Source organism: Lolium rigidum, chromosome 1, assembly GCF_022539505.1.
Source record: "Lolium rigidum isolate FL_2022 chromosome 1, APGP_CSIRO_Lrig_0.1, whole genome shotgun sequence".
Lineage (NCBI taxonomy): Eukaryota > Viridiplantae > Streptophyta > Magnoliopsida > Poales > Poaceae > Lolium > Lolium rigidum.
In genome coordinates this window covers 228,882,668-228,908,954 of record NC_061508.1, presented here as the reverse complement: position 1 = coordinate 228,908,954, position 26,287 = coordinate 228,882,668, and the positions used below count along the sequence as shown (strand labels likewise).

Sequence of the window (26,287 nt, the reverse complement as noted above, 5' to 3'; positions counted from 1 at the left end):
CCACACAGGATGGATCCTGTGGTCTTACCTTCGTGACCTTTTTACGAGTCACGGCATTCGGAGTTTTTACCGCGACGGACGCGCTCCGAGAATATGTTGTCTAGTGCCTTGTTCGACCGATGTAATGACCCATTTTTCGGGCTCTTCTATATTTTTCGCGGCGTGATGGGATTGCCGAATATATTGGATTCTTCTATATTGTCGTCAGGTACATCGCCGATGCTCTTGATCGACATTTTTTGGGTTCCTTCTTGATAAAAATTTCGTCGAGTTCCTCCTCGAGTAAAATTTCTTCGGGTCCTCCTTGAGGATAATTTCTTCAGGTTCCTCTTTGGAGAAAATTTCTTTGGGTTCCTCCTTGAAGACAATTTCATCGAGTTCCTCCCTGAAGAAGATTTCGTCGGGTTCATCCTTGAAGACAATTTCATTGGCTTCCTCCCTAAAGAAGATTCGTCGGGTTCCTCCCGGAAGAAGATTTCGTCGGGTGCGCGACCAGCGCTCCCGATGGGAGTAGCCCCCGAGGCTATGGTCGGGTGCGCGCATCCGGGCATAGGTCAAGAACTTGTATACTTTGAAATTTGCTTCCTCCTTATTGGACACGACGAGTCGACGCGCGTGAAGTCTTCGGGTGCAGAAAAGAAGTCGAGCCGAAATAGAAACCACCAAATAGTAAAAATAGATGCCGCCAAATTTTTGATGAAGAAATAGCCGAGCCCCTGAGCGCTGCTAGGGTGATGTCATGATTGTTGCTTAGGCGCTATGTCGCAGTTGTGACCCGGGGCGAAGTCATTGTCGAGCCTCCGAGCGTTTGCTGAAAACGTTGTGCTAAAGTAGTGGTCGTCTGGAATATTATGTTGTAGCTATGCTCAGGGGCGAAGTCGGTTGTCGAGCCCCCGAGTGTTGGCTCCATGGATATGTAACGCCATGAGAGATAAAGTCATTGAAGATGAATCTAAGATGAAATATTTGAGATGAATCCATATTGAAGATGACGCCATTAAATAATATTGAAGATGAATCCGATGATATCATAGAGGATGAATCCATTGATCCGAAGAAAATAAATCCAGTAATAACCGTAGAAGATGAATCCATTGACCCAGAAACGCATCAGGTAGTATTGTATAAGAGTAAACCAGTAATATCCATATAGATGAATCCGAATACATTCACTGACCCGAAGAAATAAATCCAATAATAATCATTGATTATAAATCCACTGACCCGGAAATCCGCCCGTAGTATTATATTAGAGGAAACCAATGATAACCCGGAGAAAACCAATCCAGTAAGCCAAAGAAATAGATCCACTGAGCCGAAGAAGATAAATCCACTAAGTCGAAGAAAAAAAATCCACTAAGCCGAAAAAAATAATTCCACTGAGCCGGAGAAAATAATTTCACTGAGCCGAAGAAGATATATCCAGGGCCGAAGAAAAGAAATTCACCAAGTAACCGAGTATACTTATGGTAACGAAGTAATGGCACATCCCCCAGTGTTGGATGAATTTGCTCTAATGATGTAATGGTGCAGCCCCCGAGTATTCGGGTGTGGCGAACGTAAATAATAATTGACTATTTGAAGATGAACACTTAGCTTTGTTGTCGGTTGCGGCGGAGCCCACATGAAAACAGGTCGTGCAGCGGACAAAGTCGATGTAGTCGCGCGGCGCCTGGCTAGAAGTTGCTCGATGAAGAAGACGCGGTCGATATAGCGGGTCCGCGTGAAAGAACATTTCATGATCTCTAAGGTTTTGTGTGTTTGTTAACAACACCGGTGACAATTTAACTATGTGCTAAGTGGATTACAGATAGAGAAAAGATACCACGGGTAAATCTCGACCCACTCAAAAGGGAAGAAAAGAAGAAGAAGAAGCAGAAGGTTGTCCCTGGCCGGCACTGCCGGCGATACTGGGCCGGCACTGCCGGTGAGTGCACCCCGGCACTGCCGGTGGTTTCAGGCCGGCACTGCCGGTGGCTGCACCCCGGCACTGCCGGCGATTCTGGCCCGGCACTACCGGCCTGCCTGTCGACCTGATGATTCAGAAAGTTGGCCGGCACTGCCGGCGTCTCAAGGCCGGCACTGCTGGCGATTCTCCTCCAACGGGCAGAAAAGTTGGTGGGGTATAAATTCCCCCCTTCCCCTACCTTGGAATGGGGCTCAAACCCTAAGATCTTCATCCACCATTGCTGAGCCACCAAGAACACAAAAATAGCCAGATCTCCTCCCTCAACCACCCAAATCCCTTGTGCTTTGGAGAATCGAAGGAGAAGACCCTGATCTACATCCTCACCGAAGCGTTTTTCATTTCCCCCTCATATGCTTGAGGGCCCTCTTGCTAGTGTTCCTCTTTGGATCCCTAGTTGTTTGTTCTTGATGTATTGTTGTTGATATTTGTGTTGTTACAGATTTGGGAACCTCCAATCTGGTTGTGGATGTGTGCCCCAAGAACCTTGTAAAGGCCCGGTTTCCGCCTCGAGGAAATCCCTTAGTGGAAGTGGGCTAGGCCTTCGTGGCGTTGCTCACATGAGATCTGAGTGAAGCCTTCGTGGCTGTTGGTTTGCTTTCGTAGCAACCACATTCCTCCAAACGTAGACGTACCTTCTTGCAAAGGAAGGGAACTACGGGAATCATCTCCGTGTCTCCGCGTGCTCCACTCTCGGTTACCTCTATCCTATTCTATCCTCTATATATTGCGTTGCTATATCTTGCTTAGTTGTTGACCTTGTCATATAGGTAAATTCACATAGTTGCATATCTAGAGAATTTACCTTTGTGTCAAGCCTAAATTGAAAAATAACAAAAAAATTGGTTAGTACCTATTCATGCCCCCCCCCCCTCTAGGTGCGGCATACGATCCTTTCACCGCACGGCGTTTAGCCAAAAATATTTGACACGGTGGAAATAGTCGTCATGTAGGAGAGAATCGTCGAGTTCGCGGCGGGCGAGCCCCCGAGCATCCGACTGCACGTGGCGAAGTAAGCGGAGCTTGTCCCGACCTGGAGTTATATTGAGGAGCGGAAATCTGCGCGCAAATAAGAGCACAAACCAAAAAAAATTTAACTAAATAAATTTGCAAAGAGTAATTAATTGGAAATATAACCAGATGATTCTTGCTTTGGATAACGGATTCTCGCGGCGATGACGGCAGTGTGGTCGATGACAATTTTGGTTTCCCGGAGTTGATGATAACGGAATTGTTCGTGGTAGTTGAAGCCGATGTACACCGACGTGCACTCGATGACTTGAGTAACCTGACGATGCTAAAAACGCAGATGCCTTGCTTTTGTCTTGAAATCCATGTACGAGCTTGTAAGCTGCAAGTTTAGCTAACCTCCCGATCGTGCCTTCCTTTTTTTTCCTGTCTGTCCAATCATTGGGTCCCTTGAAACAACACTGCCCTCCTGTATACGTTTAGGGCGTTGGCCGCTAAATCCATGCAAATGACTTGTTGTGATTTGACCAATCTAGTCTTGTCCATCAGACTTTGGATCCTGCATGGAACTGATCGATCGGGTACTGGAGCTTGCGGTTCCCGAGCACGCGGAAACAGTCTCATCGCAGGTGTGCTTCATGGACGAATCGCAGGACGGAAATAGCTTCGCCGCCACGCGCATAATATCACTCTACGCTTGTAGGTGAAAAAATCCGTCCGGCTGCTAGACGAAGTAGTTGATTGATGATAATGTTGATGGATCCCGTCCGGATAACGAAATCCAGTCATCGCGATTCTCACAGACGCGGCTAATTGAGGAGAGATCACCTCGCCAATGTCTACGTATTGTAGACTTGGGTTTCGGGAGAGAGCGACGATGGAGATTCCGGGAGCGATATTAGGCGCACGACGTACCCAGTTTCGGATCCCCTCGGTGGAGGAATCCTAACTACTGCTAGCAATCTAGTATATGCTTTACAGGGTGCCGCCATAAGCGGAGCTATGTTGTCTATGTGTTGTCCTTCCCCTATCGGGTGCCCTGGTTGGCTTTATATATGCAACCAGCCTAGAATTTTACAAGAGTCCTAGTCGACTACTTCTTCGAGTTGCCTTGTTGGGCCTTCTCCATATTGGGCCGAGCCGAGCCAGTTATACTAATAATGGGTACCCGAAGGGTATACCCATGTCACTAGCTTAATGGTTGGACTCTATGCATGCTTACTTGATCAAGGCCATGTTCATTTTATTTCTTGTTTCCATTGGTTGTGTTTTGAGAACCCTAATGATTAAGATCTAAGCAAATGTTTTAGGTCTAAGATTAAGCTCTAAACAATAACATCCCACTCCCAAGGAGATGACAATCTTGTAACCTTAATCCCCTTCTCATCTTTTTTGTTTATTTCAGGTTCAACATTAAGAAGAAATATCAATATTAGTTGTTTATCTTAGTTAGGTTTTATTCTCCATTATAGACTTGACCAAGTTAGCACTTGCAGATTTATTTGTTTAAGACACTGTAATTGTTTATCAAATTATAAAGTCAAATTATCTGTAATTATTATTGGTGCCGTGTTGTTATGCACTTTAGACCTCGAAGAACTATTACATGGGAATGCCAAAACAATACTCCCTTCGTTGCTATATATGCGCCATATATTTTCTGGCACGAAAATTAAAAAAAAAACACATTGAGGTAAAGTTGCACCAAGTATGGGCGAGATTAACCTTAGAAAATTGACGTGAGATAATAGAGGATTTTACATAAGATAAGAATATGTAATCAAATCTCTAAAAATATTGTCTGGTGTAAGGCAGTACACCTTATATTCTGGAATTTTTCTCAGAAAAACTATATGGCTTATATCTAGAAACGGTGAGAGTATAAAATAAGCAATGGTCGCGTCCAAGTGAACAACACTTTGCTAATCACTGACTTCAAGTTAGGAAGGTTTTAATATTTCCCCATTTTTTAGATGCACGAATGCAATTCACGCCTAGCTTTGCCCCGTTATTGTGGTTTAACACGAGATACAGTACAATAGTTGAGATTGCAGCATGTGTTCTTTTAGGCATGGCTGGATACTTTGTAGCATAGTGTTGCCAGTTTCATGAGAATGAAATCGGGATGGCCCAACATTCAAAAATAAATACTCCCTCCGATTCATATTAATTGACTCCAATATGGATGTATCTAGAACTAAAATGTGTCTAGATACATTCATATCAGAGACAATTAATATGAACCGGAGGGAGTAAATAATTCTCTGGTGTAAACTATATCCATCTAGAAATATGAGATACATAATCATGTATGTAGTCCTTGCTGTTTTACGACTTTGACCAATGGTAGATGCAAAATTATATGAACTGTTCATGCTAAAACCATGTCGCCATAATTGTCTTGCAGCAAAAAAAACGTGATGTAATTTTCACTCTTCTTTGGAGCATTATAATAACCTTGCTATACTGCAACAGAAGTTACAAAAGTAATACTCTACCAATGAAAATCATGTAGTAGTACTAATGACTCTGGATAATTAGACACACAAGGAGCGAATAAACTAGTTAAGGGTCCATTAATTTAGAATGCATAAATTCCAATGACCATCGTCGATCTATGAAAATGTCAAACATATGCACGCATAGTTCGTCCTAAGTTTGCCAGCACACCACACAAGGTCCGATTATTGCTACACTCAGTGCCCTACTCACACATATCGAGCTAATTCAGACAAAGTGCCGGCCGGTAGCTCAGAGCTGGACGAGGCGGCGGACGTTTACGGGGGAGACGACATCGGCGGCGCCATCGAAGGCCTGGCGTGCGATGATGATATTGACGGCCGCAGTTGGGTGGTAGGCGTCCCAGAACAGGTAGCGCTCCCGGTCGGCGCACGGCGGCATGAAGGGCAGGCACGTCATCTGCCCGCCGTTCCGGCCGATACCGCAGCAACCCCGGTCCACTACGTCGAACCCTGCACACACACTCGTAATCCATCCATCAACATCCATGCTCGAAACAAGAAAAGAAAAACATCATCAATATTGTCGATGTCGCCGGAGAAGCATTAGTTGGACTCCGGCCAACTTACCGTAGGAGGCAGGGCTGGCGAGCATGAGCGTGAACAGACGGTAGTTGTCGAGGTACGTGAACGTGGCCCCGGGGAGGCCGGCGTTGAGGCCGTCCAGCATCCCCCTCACGCCGGCGTTGAACGGCGCCACCAGCTGGTCCACCTCCTCCGAGCACCGCCCCTCCACGCTCCGCGCCAGGATGGTCGGGATGCACCCCATCGACCCCACTCCGGCGACCACGAACCTCCTCGCCCCCGCCTTGTACAGCCTCTGCATCACGCATGCACACGTGCTTCATTAATTTGCAGCAAGAACATGCGCAACTAGTTGCCGGTGAAAATGGCGATCACGGCCATCATACGGTGAGCTGGGAGGCGTATTGCGTGACGAGGAGGTCGGCGAACTGCTGGGGAGTGTAGTGGCGCCGGGTGTCGTAGTTGGGCATGATGTAGTTGTTCAGGTAGTCGTTGCTCCCCAGCCCCACGAACAGGATGGACCGGGAGACGATGCTGCCCGCCGTCGCCGCGCCGCCGGCGGTGGCGCCCACGATCTGGTTGATGGTCGACTCGAAGTTCTGGATCTGCTGGTTGAACGGTATCCGTCCAACCTGAACATCACATCCAACAGTCGATTGTCGTCACAAAGTCGTTATTAGAAGAAGATCCAATCATGGACGGATTAATGCTTACGAAGTTCCCGCCGCTGTCGTCGAGGATCCCGGCGGCGGCGGAGGCGTAGTTCACGCCCTGGAGTAGCTGCTCGACGGAATGGGAGGCCTGAGAGTAGGCTGGAACCAGGGGCAGCCCAAGCAGCTCAGCTGAAAAATATACAACACAAAACATGAACATGATGTGCTGAAAAGCTGGTCATCAACTCTGCACTTGATAGAAGTACTAGTATTCAGCATTTGGTCAATCACAAAAATATTCAGTCCAGAGGTCTAGAAAAAAAAATGCGATCTGCTGTTGCATTTCAGATGATATCAATGGTACGTGTTCTATAAATGCAGCTCGTCTGAATCTATCTGCGATGACATCTGTCCTGTCCGTGCTGTGTGCTGAATCCATGCTCTGCCCGTTAGAGGACGCACTACATTGTGTTCTGCTCTAGTACACTTTTACTTGGAAACTTAACATACACTTTTCAGATATATTAGTGGTGCAAATATATCAGACATGCAGTGAAAAGAATCGTGTTTTCAAATAGAAGTGTTTTCCAGTAGAGTAGAATTATAAAATTCTTAAGATATATATAGTTTTGGCAATCCTTTTTTGGTTTAGCAAACACGATCAAAGCAGAAAAACACTTGCTTGTCACTGCACATCTCTAAAGCCTCAACTCTGAACCTGTAGCTGAGTTGATGGTTCAGAAAACATTCAGCTTGACACCTTCAGAGTTCACTTGCTTAATCCATGAATTACAGGAAAACATTCAGCTTGACACCTTCAGGGTGCCGCGTGCGTACGTACCGAGCTCGTCGACGATGGTGTAGCCGTTGCAGAAGCGACCGGTGGGGCCGGCGGCGAAGTCGATGCCGTAGGGGAAGTAGTTGGCCTTGGCCAGCGACGCCAGGTTGTTGTTGTTCCCGTTGTCCACCAGCGAGTCCCCGAACACAAACAACGCCGGCACCAGCGGCGGCGCCCGTGTCTCCTGCGCCGCCACGGCCGCCGCTGCCATCAGGATGGCGCTCACGGCAACGAGCACCTGCCAAAGGCGCTGGAGGCCGGCAGACATTGCAGTCGCAGTGCGCAAAACCTGTCACTCCGGTGATGTCTGGTCGCGAGGGTGGAGCTGGAAGGAGCAAGAATGATGGTAGATATGGCGGGAGCTGGGTGCGATGCATACGTGTCCGGCGTGCGCGGGCAGGCAGGAGGAGTAAATGCATGGCGCCTCCTGCACGCACCGCCATGGCGTGTGTGAGTAGAACAGGTAGGGATGGCGGTGCAGGCGCAGTGCGTGGATCATCCTCGGGCATCGACCGATATGGAATGGGAATGGCCTGGCAGACGGAGACGACGTCCATGAGCTCGGCTAACTCGGTGATGCAGGTGCGCGGGTGTCAGGGGAAGTAAATTGAGGAACTGGAGATGGCCATGATGTCTCACGAGGTAGAAGCATTTCCACTTTTTCAGAGTTCAATGATGGCTAGGCTAAATTTATATTAACTCGCGAATTCTACGAGAATCAACCCATTTTCATTGATTAAGGAAAAGTTATACAAACCATTGCTTGACCGGCTAAGAGCATGTCTAACAGACCCCCTAAATTTCTGCCCCGTATAACACGAGTAGAGGGCTCTGTATTCGATTTCGATCGGCCGAAAACTCGCCCGAGCTAGCAGACCCCGTATCCCAAAACTGTAAAAGGGCATATTCTTATTAATTTTTCTTTTCTTTTTTTCCCCTTCTTCCTCCTCTCCTTCTTCCTCCTCCAGCTACTTCCGAAAACGCATCAAGGTCTGAACTCTGAACTATGATGTGGCATCATTTAAGTAGTAGCGTTGTGGCTACGCCTAGTCTGAAACTTAAATGATGCCAGTGCAGATGTATCAGTACAATTGCAGATGTATCAGGCGACAAAGACGAGCTGAATCGAGAGCTAAATACACGAAGCAATGGAGCAGGTGAATCGAGAGCTGTATCAGGCCACAACGCCTCCCGCGTCCCTGCCGGTGACGCGCACCGCGAAGGTGCAGGCAGAGATCGACGCGCTCCTCGCCTTCCGCACCGCGCTCAGCGACCTCTACGCTGCCATGCCCTGCTCCTGGCGCGGCGTCGCCTGCTCGCCCATCGGCGCTGCCGGCCACGTCGTCGAGCTGCAGCTCCCACGCCTCCACCTCGCGGGCCCCATCTCCCTGGCGCTCGCAGGATCTCGATCTGGCGCGATTGGGTGCGTGTAGGAGAGTCAACGAGGCGGAAGCAGTTGCGATTTCCTGAAAATTCAGCGCGCCACGAGTGGGGGGTTGGCCCTGTATTCACCCTCCCACCCTGTACTTGCAAGGGGTGAGAAGCCGCCCCGTAGCCAAAACAGTAAAAATTCGATACGGGAGGATGATTTACGGGGTCTGCTAGACGGCCGGGTAGAGCTCTACCCATATCGGCGGTTATTTTACGGGGTTGGGCCTTTTAAGGGGTCCGTTAGACCTGCTCTAAGAAAAGCCTACTCTCTCGATATTTCATTACTCAAAACCTTAGCCCTGTTGATGCTCCACATTGTCGCCTCATCTTTATTTTTTGCTATGAGCATGCATTGTTATTGTAGAGGCGTTGTTTTGAAAGACGTGATCATTCCTATCTTTACCAACTTCCCACGATACCAACATTGTGAGCGAAGTCATAGCCTTCTTTGATGGCCCTTGCTTATGAGCTCGTCTCACTCTACCACTTTTGGACCGAGCGCAAGGAATGCCAACTACTAGGATCAACGTTATTTAGTCCAAGCCAAATCTTCACACTAGATCAAACCCGAATAGTGAACCGATATTTAAAGAGAACGCGGGAGGCAGATTCTTGGGCTCGGTTGCAAAGCTTGCACGTTTCACAATTTGGCCATTCTATCTTTTTAAGTCTATCTGCCGTCCAGACTCTATTTTGTATGATTAACAAAGCAAAAAAAAGCACTTACCGGGAGGGAGGCATGGCTTCCAAACGAGTGAATAGCATAAAACCACCACATTGGTGGCCAAATTTACGAAAGACCACCACTTTTGGTTTGCGGGACAAAAAAACACCACATTTGAGTTGGTTTTTTGCCGAACACCCAAATGACGAGTTTGCAGCGAATTGACACTGAATCTGACCATCCGACCCCACCAACTGTGCTGACGTGTCAAAACATTGACGGGAGGAGAAAACGGCCGTTGCCGTTGCCGGTCGGACGTGGGCCCCGCCGCGCGCCCAGATAGGTAAAACAAACGTTACGACCTGTCCCTCCCGTCACTCTCCCTCCCGTCACTCTCTCCCTCAGTCTCCTCTCCAGTCACTCTGCTCCCGCCGCCGCCGCCGCAATTCTTGCCACCGCCACCGCCGCATTTTTTGCCCGCCGGCCGTCAATGCCCAGTTGGAACGATGGCGAGTCGTCGAGCACGGCTCTTTCCTGGCCAGGGGTAAGTAGCTCTTTACTCTGCATCTAGGGTTAGGGTTTGGGCAGATTTGGGAATTTTGATTTTTGTCAATTTCCTCTCCTTTTCCGAGTCGATTTGGTGGAATTGAGAAGGTTTTGTTTGTAATTAGGACTTCGCACCTATGGACTACTGCCGGACAGTGGGACGAACCAACCTTCACGGGTTTGGCGGCGAGTTGCCGGAGGTGTGCCGCCTCCACCGGAAGGAGCCGGTGAAGCGTGTCGCTTTTGAAGGAACGAACACCGGCCGTCGCTTCTACATGTGTTCTGTGGAAGGGGTATGTTGCTCACACTTCGAACTCTGTAGCAGTAGCTCTGTAGCAGTAGCTCTGTAGCAGTAGCTCTGTTTCTAATTTGGCAATGAGTTGATCGATACAATGCTCACAGAAGAATGGCAACCCATGTTAATTAGATGTAGCTATGCAGTACTAATTGTCCATTTGTGTGAATAATTGCATGTATGCTATGTAGTAGTAAAGAAATAAATAGTTGCTTTTCTATGAATAAATGCAGTCCAGTGCATATGAATAATTCAAATAACAAGCATTAACTCTGAATAAGTCCATTTGTGTGAATAATTCCATGTCTGCTATGTAGTACTGATGAAATAAATAACTTTAAGATGCAGTACATTGAGAATTGTGGCTTCCACTCTTGGCTTGATGATGAGTGGCCACGACCAATGAAGAACACATTCTCTGAAGCCGTGGGGAATGTACCATGACATGCACAATGCACTCGCTGGATGAGAAGACCGAGAATGGCAAGATTGTGAAAGATTTGAATGAAGAGAGGATAAAGGTGGAGAAGAAGTATTCCAGCTCGATGGCGGATGTTTCCAAGTTTATGAATGATACTCGGAGGCGGGTTATGCAAGCAAACTATGACAAGATAATGAATGGTAGTGATGAGGAAAAGTTGAGGGAGAATAAAACTAAACTTGAAAATGAGCTGATGAAAGCCCGTGATGAAGTGGCTAAGGCTGAAAGAGGGCAAGATTGCTGATGACGAGAAAGATGAAGCCGATGGAGGAAGAAACTTCGTTGCTTGAAGGAAGAGAAGAAGAAGCTAGAGTATCGGCTATTTGATCCGTTTAAGTTGAGCGAGTGCTAGGAATGACAAGTTGGTCAAGATCAAGCGGATATGTGAGCGATGAAGATGTGACAGTGATGTAGTACTGTCTATCAATAAGTATTTGTAGCCCTATGAACTGTTAGTGCTGTAGTATTGAACTCCATGTACCCCTATTATGAATAGTTAGTACTGTTCCATTGAACTCTATGTACCCATGTTGTTATGTTGAATCTTGTGTTGGTTTATAACTTTGTGTGTGTTTAACTGTGTGTTTAACTGTAAATTTTAGAAGCCTCGATGATTTTTCGAGGGTTATCGACTATTTTAGCTCATATAGATAATGTATGTGGTTTTAAGCAGCCTCGATGGTTTTCCGAGGGTTATCGACTATTTTAGGCCATATAGATCATGTATGTGCCTCGATGGTCTTCCGAGGGTTATCGACTATTTTAGCTAATATAGATCATGTATGATGTTTTAAGAAGCCTCTATGGTTTTCCGAGGGTTATCGACTATTTTAGCTAATATAGATCATGTATGATGTTTTAAGAAGCCTCGATGGTTTTCCGAGGGTTATCGACTATTTTAGCTAATATAGATCATGTATGTGCTTTTAAGAAGCATCGATGGTTTTCCGAGGGTTATCGACTATTTTAGCTAATATAGATCATGTATGTGCTTTTAAGAAGCATCGATGGTTTTCCGAGGGTTATCGACTATTTTAGCCCATATAGATCATGTATGTGCTTTTAAGAAGCATCGATGGTTTTCCGAGGGTTATCGACTATTTTAGCCCATATAGATCATGTATGTGCTTTTAAGAAGCATCGATGGTTTTCCGAGGGTTATGGAAAAACATCGAGGGTTGTCCGAGAGTTGTCGACCATTTTGGATCATCGAGGGGCTCTATGGTTATGTAAAACCCTCGAGAGGCTCTATGGTTATGTAAAACCCTCGAGAGGCTCTATGGTTATGTAAATAACAACAACAACTACCAACATAGTCTGAAACTTAATCTTAAGAGCATCAATTGCAACATTTTGAAACAACATACATGATCAGCAAGATAGTTTGGACCATCATTTTAGAACATAGTCTTAACGAGTGCACACATATATAGTTTCACCCATACAGTACAACATAGTCTCAAATTTGAAATGACAACATAGTTTGGACCAATTCAACGACAACGAGTCTTAAACATGCTTAAACATCGGGTTATGCATCGGGAGCGAGGGCGGTGGATCCCGGCGATATGTAAACTTCCCAGTCTGTCGGATAGCCCTTCATCCTACCCGTCGAAGTCTCTTCCTTCCACTAACCCTCCTTGGGACATCAGGAGCAGAAGCACTGCTTGTTCTTGGTGCAGAAAATCTTGGAGCTGCTGCTGCTCCTCTGCCTCTTGGAGCTGCTGCTGCTGCTCTGCCTCTTGGAGCTGCTGCTGCTCTACCTCTTGGAGCTGCTGGTGTTGCTCTGCCTATTGGAGCTGCTGGTGCTGCTCTTGCTGTTGGAGGTGCAGGTGCTGGTGGAGGTGCCTCATCAATTTGCCTTGTACTCTATAAACATTCAAATTAAGTGAATATTGTTCAAAAGCAAGTAGTGTACATGGCTTAAACATACAAATATTTTTACTTGGTGCTTATTCTTCCTAACTTGCGGCTACGGCTTCGAGGTGCTCGGCAACTAGTGTACCTATGGCCAACAACCTTGCGATTCTGTCGCAAGTAATACTGGCCATCCTAGAGGTGTCTCTTGGTGCTGGAACTTCAAATTGTCCCTTTCTTCTTTTAACTTGTTTCCTTCCTGGCTTCTCTCTGAAAACAGGTGGGTCTATGTCATCAGTCTCAGTCTTTTTCCAATCATCTGGACCGGCACAGGGTACACAACATGTTTGTAGGCTTCTTTGTACAGTGGCTTCTTGAAGAACTCATGTACATAGTCCTCTGGATGTTGTCTCACTTTCATAATTGCAGCAACTGCATGACTGCAAGGTATTCCAGTGATATCCCATTTCCTACAGGTGCAAGTGTGGTTCTTCAGGTTGACTGCACAATTTCTTTTGCTGTTGCTAACCTGCCACAGGTCAACATCACAATTCTTTGCAGTGCATTCTCTTGACCACCTCTTTGCTTCTTCCAACTTCTCAGTATAGTGTGGAGTGATCTCCCATCTGGTTCTCTCTCTGTCTTCTCTCGGTCCCACTGTTCTTTACCATGACTTTATTCCTTAGCCCTTCTAGCATTGTTCTGATAGGCTTGTTCCTCACATCCAGGATCATTTTGTTGAACACTTCTGAAATATTGTTCACAACAAGATCTATTTTGCAGTTTGTATCAAAAGCATGCACGGCCCATGTCTCTACGGAATGCGCATGAGCCAATTATAAGCCTCCTCACAATCTGCCTTCATAGCATCCATTGCTCTGTCAAATTCCGGTTTTGTGTAACAATAACTAGCTGCATCCATGTGCTTCTTCGGTTACGGCCCTCACGAATCCAGCAGATTGGAAGTTGGCATAAATATGCCTCAAACAGAACCTATGAGGAGAATGTGGGAACACTTGTGATACAGCTTTGAGAAGTCCCTGCAAACATGAACAAAACAATTGTTACTGTTTGTTTCCTTTTAAAGGAAAGAGAAATGAACTGTAATAGACAAAATATATGTTACTGCACTAACCTTTTGCCTATCGAAATAATTGTGTACATTCCAAATTTTCCAGACTCCCCAATACAGTACCTAAGCTGAGTCAGAAACCATAACCAACTGGCAGTGTCTTCCTTGTCCACCACACCAAATGCAATAGGGAAAATGTTATTGTTCCCATCTCTACTGTTGCAGCAAGTATTTGTTGGCCGGTGCTCAATTTAATGAAGCATCCATCTACCCCTGTGTCATTGTGTGGGTAAGATAACAAAGAAAAGTTACTGCTAGGAAAAAAGTAATGCATTTACAAGAATAATTACCTATGAAGGGCACTGCAGACCATTAAGAAAGGCTTCCTTTGATGCATTCAGACAGTAAAATAACCCATGAAACCTTGGGTTTGTGCTAGGATGCTCCACTAAATTCTTTGTTGTCACAATACACCTACTTGCCGGGATTAGTGTCAAGGACAACTTTGAAGATAGTCCCTCAACCTAGTGTATTGTGCCTTCGGTCACCCATAACAACAGCAAATGCCTTCTTCCTTGCTCTGTAAGCTTTGCTCTTGGGAAGCTGGTACACCCCACTTCTGCTTTGCATTGTCAATGAGTGTGTCAACAGTTGTGTTTGGATCAATTCTAACAGCCTGCTCAGATTGTTTGGCTAGCCAATCAATAGTTACCTTTGTGTGCTGTCCAGAGGCAATACAAGTGTGAACTCCTAGAATTTTCCTTATGCAAAAAGTCTTCTCATGTGCAATCTTTGAGGCACTGATGTAGAAGGGACAACCATTATCTGCTCTAGGACAAAGAACTATGATTCTATCACTGCCATTCCTCCAGTACTGAAAGTTCCTAAGGTGAGCTATGTGGTATGTCCTTAGAGCCCTCCTGAACTCGGTATACATCGGTGAAACAAAGCTTCATACCTATCTCGTTCATGTGGGTTTGCCCTGTTTTCATCATACCAAACTCTTTTCTTCATTTTCTTCAGTCTCCTCTTCCTTCCACTGGCAGATACAAATTTTGACACAAACCCATCATCATCACTGTCTGCAACCTCATCAAGGCTACTCTCCTCATCAGATGTGGGCATGAAATAATTTCCTTCTTCAAATTTAACCACCTCATGATGTGAGCTACTAGTAGGACCACACTTTGCTGCCTTGTTCTTCAGTGGGATGATTTTCTCTGTAATTTCCTCAACCTCTGAATCTTCCTCCGGTTCAAATATCTCTTCAACATCGGTGTCACCTTCAAAATGAAGAAATGGGTCAGCCTTCTGTTCTTTCATTTTTGCAGACTTCTCCATTATTTCTTCATTCTCCGCATTTTGTGCTGCATGCCTCTTCTTCCTAAACTCCCTCATTAGCTCCAAATCTGCTTCAATAGCTGCCTCCCTCTCAGCTGCTTGCTAGTTCAGGTCCGTACTCACCATCATAGTACATGTACTCAGCCTCATATTCACCAACCTCGTTATCATTTACCTCCTTATCACTCGTCATATCCATCTTCCAAGTCTTCATCTTGATCCGATTCAGCAACCTCTTGTCCCTTCCCTTTATTCATGGTGTCTGTCGTGTTGTGTACCAATGTACACAACATCACTCGTAGTCTATTGCCACTGGATACACCTCCTCCACTTCCTTTGCCATGAAATTGACCCCCGACTTGTTATCCGACAACACAACGAGGGACATCAACTAGATTTGTAGCTTCAACATCTTCTCTGTTCAAACCAATTGGCCATTACGCTTTGTCCTTCACCATCTGTTATATTGAGTACCTTCTCACCTGTCATAAAGCTCAAGCATTTCATGTACCTTTGCCATGCTATCAACTACCTCCATTCCTTCCTTCCCTTTGCCTCTTTCTTTAACATAGTACATGTAGTCTCGATGCCATAGCCACGTTGTTCTACCGGAGCTAGCAAATTCAACACGGTGATGTCCGACACCGCTAATAGTCCTCTCTAAATTATCTTCACCACTAAAATGAAATCTAATCTCCCAGATATCATCATCCAAACTGCAAATAGTTGTTCATATTATCAAGACAGAGATGACAACTGAGCTTACTCGACGCCTATCATGCCTAGTGCAAAGAATCTACAACACCGGTGGCAGGGGAGGGGAGAGAGGAGTGAGCTTACTCGACGCCGCCGCCGAACCTTGACGCCCACCGGTGGCTGGTCTTGCAGGGTGAAGCGACCACGGCTCTCGCAAAAGCGGTGGCTGCTTTCTGCTCCGGCGACGGCTACCCCACCGCGGCCACGTCCTCGCGTGCGACGCCACAGCCGCCTGCGCTGCCACCGCCGCCTGCGGCGGCGCTGCCGCCACCGCCGCCATCCTCCGAGTCAGCAGTGAACGCCGCCATCCGTGTTCGAAAGGAGAGACAGAGGCGCTGACCGTCCCGACCGTCCCAACCCTAACCCTATATGGGCGCGCGGCGGGGCCCACGTCCGACCGGCAACGGCAATGGCCGTTTTCTCCTCCCGTCAATGTTTTGACACGTCAGCACAGTTGGTGGGGTCGGATGGGCAGATTCAGTGTCAATTCGTTGCAAACTCGTCATTTGGGTGTTCGGCAAAAAACCAACTCAAATGTGGCGGTTTTTTGTCCCGCAAACCAAAAGTGGTGGTCTTTCGTAAATTTTGCCACCAATGTGGTGGTTTTATGCTATTCACTCCTCCAAACAAGAGATGGCGTGGAAGATTTATGGTGACCCAAAATTGCATTTTGTAGGCCGGTCTAGACGAGTAGCATCCATCATTCGTGAACTTTCAAGAAATTGAGTTTGGCATGTTGGGGTCCGAATGCACCACCTGAAGAATCTCCGGAAGGTTGGCAAATCAAACAATGTGATAAAGAGTGAGACCATCTTGAGTGTTGATTTGGAACACCTCTTTCTTTTTGAGCATTTAAAAATGAGAGGAACAATATCTTTGAAACGTCTTCCATCAAGCCATCAGCCATGGGCCCTCCCAAAAGAGTTCCTTCAGTACATTTCCAATATTAATCTTTATAGCCATCACAAAGAGTTCCTTGTCGCGAGGGGTGCAAGGGGTCCCAAGCCCAATGGTTCTTAGCTTTGCTCTTAAATATAAGACGTGTGAGTTTAAACTGAAGTCCCCATACGTTCTGTAGTTTATGGAGGGGCGGTATTTATGAGTCAACAGAAAAAATGGTTTACCAATCTCAATCATCTTCTATACCCATAGACAGGTTGATTAATGTGCAAATTTGTTTAATGTCAGTTTGTATGTAGTGATATTATTATCAAGTCGTTGGATTAACATTCAACCATCTTTATCATCTGACTCCATATGCATATCGCAATATAGTCACAATTACCTTGTGCTCTAGGTTTAGTTAAAGTTAAAATTTGTAAAGTTCCAAGTATATTTTCATATTATATGCATTTTGTATAATAAAGTTTGATATTTTTCATATATTTTTGGAAAAACTTTATAAACTTTAAATTTAAATAGATTTAGAGCACGAGTAAACAAAAACAGAGGGAGTACATCCCAAGAATGTCGTTATGTTTTGCTAATATTATGTACAATCAAAATAATGCACTATTTTAGATCAAGTGTTAAGCTATTTAGGTGACTGAGATGGACATAAATTTTAGAGAATAGCGAATTAGCAATGCTTATGTCGACACCCAATTGTCTTCATCCTCACCACACTCATAGTCATCCCAGCAGGTGCGGAAATAAGGCTCAAGCCCGTTGAGCCGCGCATCAAGCGTGTGTTGGTGTTTTTTCTTCTAATTTTGAGTAGTTCTAAGCCTTGTATATCTCTTCTTTAGAAAAAAAAAACTTTGATTTTGTAATCCTGATTGACCACACTTTTTGAGAAATCCTGACTTTGCCACACATCCTCGGGACCCAAGGTTGCTGCAACATACCAACGGTCACACAGTTGAGATCTTTTCCTTCGAGACCAATCGTGTGGATTTTGATGTGTCGTCGGTTCCTATGATCGTGTGGTTTGCATGATGACACACCGGCACACTGGAATTCTCAAGTTCCCGCCACATAATTCTCGTTTTTACCTTTCGTTTGACAAAATTATACCCTAACACATCCCTTATCCCTGATCAGAGACATCTCAAATATTTCGTTGTAACTTTCGTTTTTCTTGTGGTGCCTTGTACTGTCATATACTTCTTTCAATGCCGTCCTTTAGAAATTGTTTGATAGGTGTTATTTATGGAAAAAATACATTTCTTAGGAACTGTAAACAAAAAGAAATGTAGTTCAGGATAAAAAAAAAAATTGGGCAACCAAAGCGTAGCACAACAGTTTTATGAGCCACCATTTGTAAGCCCAGACCAAATATCACATGCGGCCCATGAACCATCCGGGCAACAGGCCAATTTTGGTCCATCTGAGTGATAGCCAGCCCATTTATTATTAGTTGCGATCCTCCCTTCCCTTTTTCCCCAGAAACCCAGGCTCGCCGTCGAATCGCATCCGCACAGACCAGCGACCGAGGGAAAACTGCATCGGCGGCGGCGGCGGCGGCGGCGGCGGCGGCGGCGATGGGGATCAGCGAGCACTTCGAGGGCGTGAAGCAGCACTGGGCGAGCAACTTCGCCTTCCTCGACTACTTCAAGAAGGTCTACGGCCGCGACAAGCCCCTCCCCAAGTGGTCCGACGCCGACGTCGACGAGTTCATCGCCTCCGACCCCGTCTACGGCCCCCAGGCACCTCCCTTCCCTACCTCGCCCTCTCCATCCCCCGATCCCGATCCTCCTCCCCTTCCGCTTATCTCCCCCTCTAAATCGCCGAGATTCGTTTCCAGCTCAAGGCCCTGAGGGAGTCCAGGAAGTTCGCGCTCGGCGGGGCCCTCGTCGGCGCCGCGCACCTCGGCGGCGTCGCCATCAAGTACTCCAAGAGCCCCCACGGTACGGAAAATATCTCGATCGATCTTGATTTATTGACTTGCATACGTCGTTGATCGAGATGTGGTGGGGATTGACCGTGGCCCGCGTCCTGCCTGCCTGCAGGTGTCGTGCTGGCGACCGGGTTCGGAGCGCTCACCGGCGCCGTGCTCGGATCGGAGGTGGCCGAGCACTGGTACCAGCTCTACAAGATGGACAAGCAGGGGGCCAACCTCAGGTTCATCTACTGGTGGGAGGACAAGGTCTCAGGTGTGTTATCTTCATATACTACTACTTCTGTTTATTCTCCATGTTGTAATTCAGTTCCGAAAGGCAACATGTGCTGTGTTACATACTTATTACTATACTCCACTTTGTAAGAGAACTTATGATAGTGATTCCAGTGGTTCATGTGTAAACGTTGTGACTAAGGGACATTGATAATGTGACAATTGAGTGGCTTCAGGATTCTGGCCTGTGATTATGTTGTGTTGATAGAAATACAAGATGTGGTTTTGCCAACTTCAGCATGATGATACTTGTCAGCATATGTCTGATAGTAGCCAAGTTAATGCATCAGTGTTTCATTTAGGTTGACATGTTTCTTGTAGTGAAGTGCGGCAATTTGTCACAGTAAGTGTCTGCATACAACTGCAGTACAAATGTACAATGTCTCATTGGGTTTTACCATGTACTTCCATTAGCTGTCTTATATAATTATCCGCTAGTGACTGGTAGTGTGATTGTAGCTGAGTGATGGTACGAGGGTGTTTCATTTAGTTCTGCATATTTCTATTTGTCTCTCTCGGAACATTATATGATAGTATCTCCAGCAGTGCTGATGTAAAGATCTCTTAGATATATACTCCAATATGCTATATTGGAAATCTAAGAGATCTTTACATCAACACTGCTGGAGTATCATAAATTAGGAGTATTAAGGTTTAGGATGAAATATTGTTCATTTGCGCAGTACTAGTTAACACACCATTGAAAGGATGGCCTGCATGAAAATATTCTACTTACTTTCGAGACCAGTGATTTCCTGATCTATTCTAACCTTGCTGGGTATGTTGTTCTTGTGTTATCCAGGCCAGAAGAACTGAACAAGAGTAAAGCATAAGCGTATGCATGTTTGAGCATACTGGCTTGACAAGACAATGATGTCTCCAGTGTGGGATTCGTAGTTTTTTACTTCCTAGTCTTTTTCTAATAAGATGCGTATTGGTTGTGGCAATCAACTGGACAATGTATTTTATTTTCTCTGTAATGAGTTTGCTCTCAGTTCCCTACAATGTCATGTTCGCACAGTTCCAGTCTATCTGTTATCAAATGATTACTTTGCAGCTTGTAATTATTCAATGACCTGAAAAATAATATTTGGAATGCATACTTTCTTCAAGACTGTTTCCAGTCAGATTTCCAATATGCATATGAGCCTTGATCTTGAAGCCTGTGAATGCAAGTGATTGTGATTCCATATCGGATAAGAGAATTCTAGAGTAAGCTTTACTGACCTAATAACTGCATATTTCTTTGGGCCATTATTTTGATGCTATGTCATACTGTAAGTGTCACTTGCATTTATTTACCTTTGAGACTATATTGTATCAGTATCTCATATGGAGTTGGTATCAACAATAGTTCAGGCAGATGTACTGGTACTCAGTTTAGACGATTGTTTTCTAACTCTGCTGCTGCTTCATTTATCCTTGTTATGCAACTAGTAGAGAACATTGAGATGTTGCTCTTGGCACTTAGTTTAGATGGTTTCTTGCTGCTTACAATTTTTGTTTGCACGTCATATTTGCTTAATCAAGCAAACTGAGATCATTCACCAAACAAATATCATGAACATGTAAAAATAAATTACTCGAGGGATAGTAAGTTAGCAACATGCCAATGCTTGAAGTAACACGCAAACAGAGTTCTTAATTATTTGACATTGCATACATGAGAGCTCCTCAAGAGTTCTTTAGGGAATATCAAAGCACAACAACTCAAGGCAATACAATACTTAAGGCCTTAAGGGCACTCCTGAGGGAATATGGCCTATACAAATTACAAAGTAGTACCACAGCAAACCTTAACACTGGCGCTGTTAAGTATTAACCATATTACACACTAATAATCAACACAAATAATCCCTCAGGGCTTTATTACCATCAGAAGGAATAGCCCATCTCTGAGCCCCTACAAGTAGAATAGCCACTCAGTATAGTCAGTGGGTTAGTGATCTCTTCTATCAGTGGGAATGTACTAAAATGCCCATTCTGCTGATCTGCTATAGTCATGCCTACGTCGATCAGTCCATGCTGTTCTACTATCTGCAAGCAGGAACACATCGAATGGTATCAGCTTGCTTCCTTGCATGGCATCACACAAGTTTTGCGTCTACAAAATCTAGTTTGCAGTTTCATGTCAATATAGAATTGGTACCTTTTCCTGGAGAATTTCGTTAGCTGCCTTCAACATGCCTTCCTGCATATATGGAATCAAACTATATTTTCAGCAAGTTGTCAATGGTTTTTGGCTATTTATAGATTTGAACTATTGTACTTGACTTGCCTTGCTCTTCAGTGCTTGGATCTCTTGAATCATTATCTGCATCTGTTAGACAAGAAAGTTTTAGTGGTACCCAAAATACTTTCTCCATCTATAATTTATAGGCTTCCTGCCAGTTACCTTTGCGGAGCGGATGTTGAACATCCATATCTCCAAGTACCTTTCCAGGGCATTCAGCTCTTCAACACTCATGTGCTCATTTGCCCTGTTTCCGTAAATGTACCTGCCATGATTTTCTATTTTGTCAAGACCAACTGTCCATTTACCGAAGTAAGATAAACGAAAACTATGTTACGTTACAGCGTTTTCTTTGAGTAGTTTATTTTAGTCTGTGGAGTGGGGGCGTTTTGAAATGATTCAGTGAGTTGCATAGACTATCGTTATGGTCTTATGGAGGCCTAATTGAATCAATGTTGGCTTGTGCAAGTAAACCGGGATTTCGGAAATCAAACTACACATACTGGAAAGATGCATCATTTCATCTCATTATGTGAGCTATTGTGGTTTTTATTTTGGTATATCAGAATGTGACTTGTAGCAAATTGAAGAAAAATGGGAATACCTCAGCCCCTTCTGCAGCAGATCTATTTCTTGTTTCAGCACCATTGCCTCCTGCTTTGGGTCCTAGTGAAATAAATGGTCAAGCTTTAAACTTATGCGGAACTGTGCTGTATAATAGATGTGTCACTGACATGTGGCCCGAGGACTCCACTTGTAAGCCTCACATGTGGCTAAACTTGATACATGGTGATTAGGAAAGCGATTAGAAAAGGAAGAGAGTAAACTAACCATTCTCTGGTCGCTGCTGCCATCGGCGCTCATTCCTTCTCCACTGACACTCTTGTACCTCTCGATCAGCCCATCCATGGTTCTGCTCACAAGATCAACAAATGAGCTGGTGGTTGAAGAAGCAATCACTCGATCAAACTGAAAGGTATATGTCCTACCCGGTGGTGGCGAGGTCGTAGAGCTTGCCATGGGAGGAGAAGACGATGATGCCGATGTCGGCGTCGCAGAGGACGGAGAGCTCCCTGGCCTTCTTGAGCAGGCCGGCGCGGCGCTTGCAGAAGGTGACCTGGCGGTGGACAGGGTTCTCGATGCGACGGAGCTGGACCTTGCCTCTCGCCATGGATGATGATGGATGGATGTTTGAAGGATACTTGATAGATGATGGATTGCACACAACCTTCCACTAGTTTGGACTAGCTTCGAGGTTGTTGCGGTTGCACCCTTGCAGCTCTCTCTATGTGAGACTCCTGTCCTGGTTAAACCACAGGTGTGGCTAGAGATGCCGCTTATATAGTGGGCGCAGGAACCAATTCCCTAGCCCCCTCGTCGCATCTCCGACAATAATAATGGTTGCCTTCGAGACCCGTCCATGTACATCGTCCTCCTGCCAGTGTTTGAGGCTTGCGAACGTTTCATAATATAATATATGCACAAAACCATTGCAAACACTTGGCCAATATGATTGTCTCTGCGACTACCCTCTTGTCTGAGAATTAAACACTTGACTCATGCCGTGTCTATACCCATTATGCCGTGTTCGTGAAGTTGGGACACGTGACGGTTCATGGCATGGTACATCTGTTGTGTCTGGTAGTCGATGGGACCAGATAAGCCAGATGAACCAACTCAAAATGGGCACACAAAATATATGGCGACAATCAGGTTTCAGATGTAACTAGTGAAATTTCACAAAAGAAAAAGAAGATCAGATGCCAACCCACAAGAATACAAGATGAAACAAAAATATTGTCAATGGACAGCTAGATATATTGTGATTTTACTGTTGTTCCTAGAACAATTTTGCTGGCCCTTTTCGCCGCAACATTGGGCGGCTAATGGCTATGAATTCCTCCTCTATTTGCTTTACGACTATATGTCTTGTTATAAAGATAGCTAGCTTTACTAGCTTAATCAAAACCGGATGCTCATTTGGTGTCATGTCAATAACCCTTCTTTTCTGTCTCTTTTGGTGGACAAAGCATCTGTACCCAACAATTTGCAGTTTAAAACACCTCTCTTGTTAGTGCTCTGAAAATTCTCATCCATATCCCCCGCTAAATATTTTCTTTCTGGCACGCACATACACGAGCTTCATACACGGTGAGCTTGCGAACACATGAAAGTTGTGTTTTCTGAATGAGAATATATAGTACCTTATTGAGGAAAATGATGTTTCCTCGTCGAAAATACATCCTGACATGAACATAAAGTGGCTCCTTAAATTTTCACACTACGCGCTGAAAATAAAGGAGAAGTGGTTCTAAAAATTAAATGAATGCACTTGGTTTTCAAGATATACAGATCTATTTGAATTCTGGAGACTGGTGAGACTTAAGAAGCCCACTATCTCTCATATGATTCAGATTGCAAGAACTTCACCAGCATTACATGTAACCTGTGTGCTTGGTCTTTAAGAACTTACCTTCACATCAATGGTTGAGAACAAGCGCCACAAAGTCCCTAATTTTTCTGCACAAAAAGTGTACACAATAAGAAAAATTATTTTTTCCAGATGTCAGTGTGGATTCATCAGTGAAATGGCGGGGTTCTGGGAGGCTGCCACCTGGTGAGACATCTCCTTGTGGGATGCTTCATACTAGATGCTAGTGGTTTGGGGCATAAAGCTTCACTAGATTCCAATTAATTTGCCTTTTGATTAATGAAAGGCAAAGGAGAGTGAGTGCTCATTAGACATTCTCAAGAGAAAGATTGTTGTCATGTCATCTACTCCATGCATGTTTGGCCTATGACACTTGAGACCTTTTAGATGCTAGCTCTTTGCAGTGTTCTATATCCATGAACGTAGCATGTTGCTTCTGTAATTAAAGATGTATACTACACTATTACTTTACCCCTAGGCTAGCTAGTCATGAATATGTTACTCCCTCCATACCTGTTTATTAGGGTAATACGCATTTCGAGAAACAAAATTGCCCATTAATTTGGTCATAAAATATGAGATATATGCCTAAAAAATTATACCATTAGAAACTTGTTTTGAATATGAATCAAATGGTATAACTTTTGTGGCATATATCACATATTTTGTTAACCAAATTAATGGTCAATGTTTTTTCTTGAAGTACATATTACTCTAATTTTTTTGATAGAGACATATTACTCTAATAAACATTTCAAAGTTTTTGGTCAAAATCATTTCCTTCCCAAAATTACAGTTTTTTGTCAAAATCAAACATTTCAAAGTTTGATCAACTATGTAGAAAAAAGTGTCAACATTTATAATATCGAATTGATATTGTTAGAATTATCATCAAATATATTTTCATATCATGTGCATTTGCTATTGTAGATGTTGATATTTTTTCTATATGATTGATCAAACTTTAAAAGTTTGACTCTGACCAAAAAAATTTAGGCATCCTATTTTGAAAAGGAGGGAGTATTGTGCTAGTTTCTCTCCATGTTCCTTTGGCCTTATTAGGTGGCTGTTGCAAGCTAAATTTCTGATACATCTATCGTTAAATAACATAGTAACAATCTTGCATATCTAGGCTCTCGTTCTATCTCTACAGATATACAATTAAGAGTCATCAGCAACAAGATTGTCTAAGGAATATATTTCAAATGATGCTAAAATAAAGCACATTTTGTACGTAATAATTTTAGCAACGTTAATTAATCAGGGAATAAAACATTGGCTCTTTGAAAAAAAATGACCTCCCTTCAAACATGTACATATCAAAATAATTGTTATTGTACCTGGACACCACCGAGAATCAAGAATGAAGTCCAGCCAATCATATTAGGTAACATCATCATATTAAAGCTGCCCTTGAATTAACCTATTGCTTAATCGTATCCTGAAAGTCGAGCTCGTGGCTTCCTGGCTACAGATTGCTGTTTCATATTCTACCTTAATAAAAGGGAAGATAGCAGTCTCAGATATTATACTTTTGCCTTAATCATAACAGCGCATTAGTGCTTGTTTCATAAATCATAACTGAGATGCGCAGCTGCATGAACCAATCCATGAACGAATTCCTCAGAGATTCTTGCAGTTAGGGCTCTAGTTTAACAGAGCATCTTATGGAGCAATATCACACAAGAACTTATCTACTTAACTTACTCCTGTAAAAGTTTGAGTGACAACATTTGGTACATTTAAACTGTTATTAGCCAGTATCAGGTTTCGTATTTGGCCTTTTAACCCTTGGTGCAAGGGGCATGAATCTACATTTATTTTATGTGACCATGCATGTGACAATATGCCATCTACTGGTGTTTGCGTTGTTTTTCTCATCTTTTCAACTGCCGTAGCTACACTAAGGTAGAGATTATGGATGAAACACAATCACCAAAACACATATAAAAATACTACAAATCTATACCTAGTCTACACTATCCTAGGCTAACCTTAGTCCATAAAAAATAAAAGTAGTACAAAATATGCTAGTGGTACAATGTGCAAGCACTTGTTCATGTCTGCCATGGCACGCTGAATTTTCTCTAACCTTTGTCCTTGTTATGCATGGTGGATGTACTAGATAATAGACATGACAGCAAGTATACTAAGTGATCAATTGGCTACAAGTCAGTAGCCAATCGCCTCTGGAAAGCCAGCTTTGCGATGCAAACGGAAAAACAGAGGAGAGCAAAACCATTCAGGACCACTGCTTGCATTTTTGGCCATGAATCTTGGAACACCAAAAGCAGCCAATGCAGAGCCTGATAAGTCGCAGGATCGGTTAGAGCCAAGCAAAAAAAAATGCCTGCCTATGATTGGAGAAAAATCCCTAGAGATGCATAGTTTATGGTTTCTCGTTAGGGAGCCATGCTGGTCCAACAAATGTGCACAACATAATATGCTTTTCTGCCAAGACAGATATACACGAGAAAAAGGACATGACATGATCTGATTTGTTTTGTTTGACTGAAAAAGAAAGTTCCTGAACAGCAGCAATTTTGCTTGCGAAGCAGGGCTTGCCCATTTGTTCCAATCAGTTGTGTTCTTTCA

At 44.3% G+C, this 26,287-nt stretch overlaps 3 protein-coding genes across 3 annotated transcripts; 1 reads left to right on the top strand and 2 right to left on the bottom strand.

Annotated features, from left to right (window-relative positions):
- Positions 1-5,686: 5,686 nt before the first annotated feature.
- Positions 5,687-7,738, bottom strand: LOC124655683 (GDSL esterase/lipase At1g71691-like). Its single transcript, XM_047194542.1, has 5 exons — positions 7,474-7,738; positions 6,694-6,821; positions 6,366-6,611; positions 6,025-6,274; positions 5,687-5,907 (listed from the first exon to the last, which is right to left on the bottom strand). The coding sequence occupies exons 1-5, from the start codon at positions 7,736-7,738 to the stop codon at positions 5,687-5,689; spliced, it is 1,110 nt and encodes a 369-aa protein (XP_047050498.1).
- Positions 7,739-18,354: 10,616 nt separating this feature from the next.
- Positions 18,355-20,140, top strand: LOC124683270 (succinate dehydrogenase subunit 6, mitochondrial). Its single transcript, XM_047217824.1, has 4 exons — positions 18,355-18,561; positions 18,660-18,762; positions 18,865-19,008; positions 19,831-20,140. The coding sequence occupies exons 1-4, from the start codon at positions 18,397-18,399 to the stop codon at positions 19,842-19,844; spliced, it is 426 nt and encodes a 141-aa protein (XP_047073780.1). The 5' UTR covers positions 18,355-18,396; the 3' UTR covers positions 19,845-20,140.
- A 504-nt stretch (positions 20,141-20,644) lies between these two features.
- On the bottom strand, positions 20,645-22,559 carry LOC124683269 (MADS-box transcription factor 26). Its single transcript, XM_047217823.1, has 7 exons — positions 22,251-22,559; positions 22,093-22,174; positions 21,866-21,927; positions 21,424-21,526; positions 21,307-21,348; positions 21,178-21,219; positions 20,645-21,065 (listed from the first exon to the last, which is right to left on the bottom strand). Exons 1-7 carry the CDS (start codon positions 22,430-22,432, stop codon positions 20,904-20,906), a joined length of 675 nt encoding a protein of 224 aa, XP_047073779.1. The 5' UTR covers positions 22,433-22,559; the 3' UTR covers positions 20,645-20,903.
- Between the last annotated feature and the right edge of the window lie 3,728 nt (positions 22,560-26,287).

Excerpts from the sequence above, each read along its gene's own strand:
- LOC124655683 (XM_047194542.1), bottom strand. The coding sequence starts at position 7,738 with ATGTCTGCCGGCCTCCAGCGCCTTTGGCAGGTGCTCGTTGCCGTGAGC. Across the intron at positions 6,822-7,473 it reads CACCATCGTCGACGAGCTCG|CTGAGCTGCTTGGGCTGCCC; the intron begins GTACGTACGCAC and ends TATATTTTTCAG. Across the intron at positions 6,612-6,693 it reads ACGACAGCGGCGGGAACTTC|GTTGGACGGATACCGTTCAA; the intron begins GTAAGCATTAAT and ends TGTGATGTTCAG.
- LOC124683270 (XM_047217824.1), top strand. The coding sequence starts at position 18,397 with ATGGGGATCAGCGAGCACTTCGAGGGCGTGAAGCAGCACTGGGCGAGC. Across the intron at positions 18,562-18,659 it reads ACCCCGTCTACGGCCCCCAG|CTCAAGGCCCTGAGGGAGTC; the intron begins GCACCTCCCTTC and ends ATTCGTTTCCAG. Across the intron at positions 18,763-18,864 it reads GTACTCCAAGAGCCCCCACG|GTGTCGTGCTGGCGACCGGG; the intron begins GTACGGAAAATA and ends GCCTGCCTGCAG.
- LOC124683269 (XM_047217823.1), bottom strand. The coding sequence starts at position 22,432 with ATGGCGAGAGGCAAGGTCCAGCTCCGTCGCATCGAGAACCCTGTCCAC. Across the intron at positions 21,928-22,092 it reads GCAGCAGCGACCAGAGAATG|GACCCAAAGCAGGAGGCAAT; the intron begins GTTAGTTTACTC and ends TTATTTCACTAG. Across the intron at positions 21,349-21,423 it reads TCAACATCCGCTCCGCAAAG|ATGCAGATAATGATTCAAGA; the intron begins GTAACTGGCAGG and ends CTTGTCTAACAG.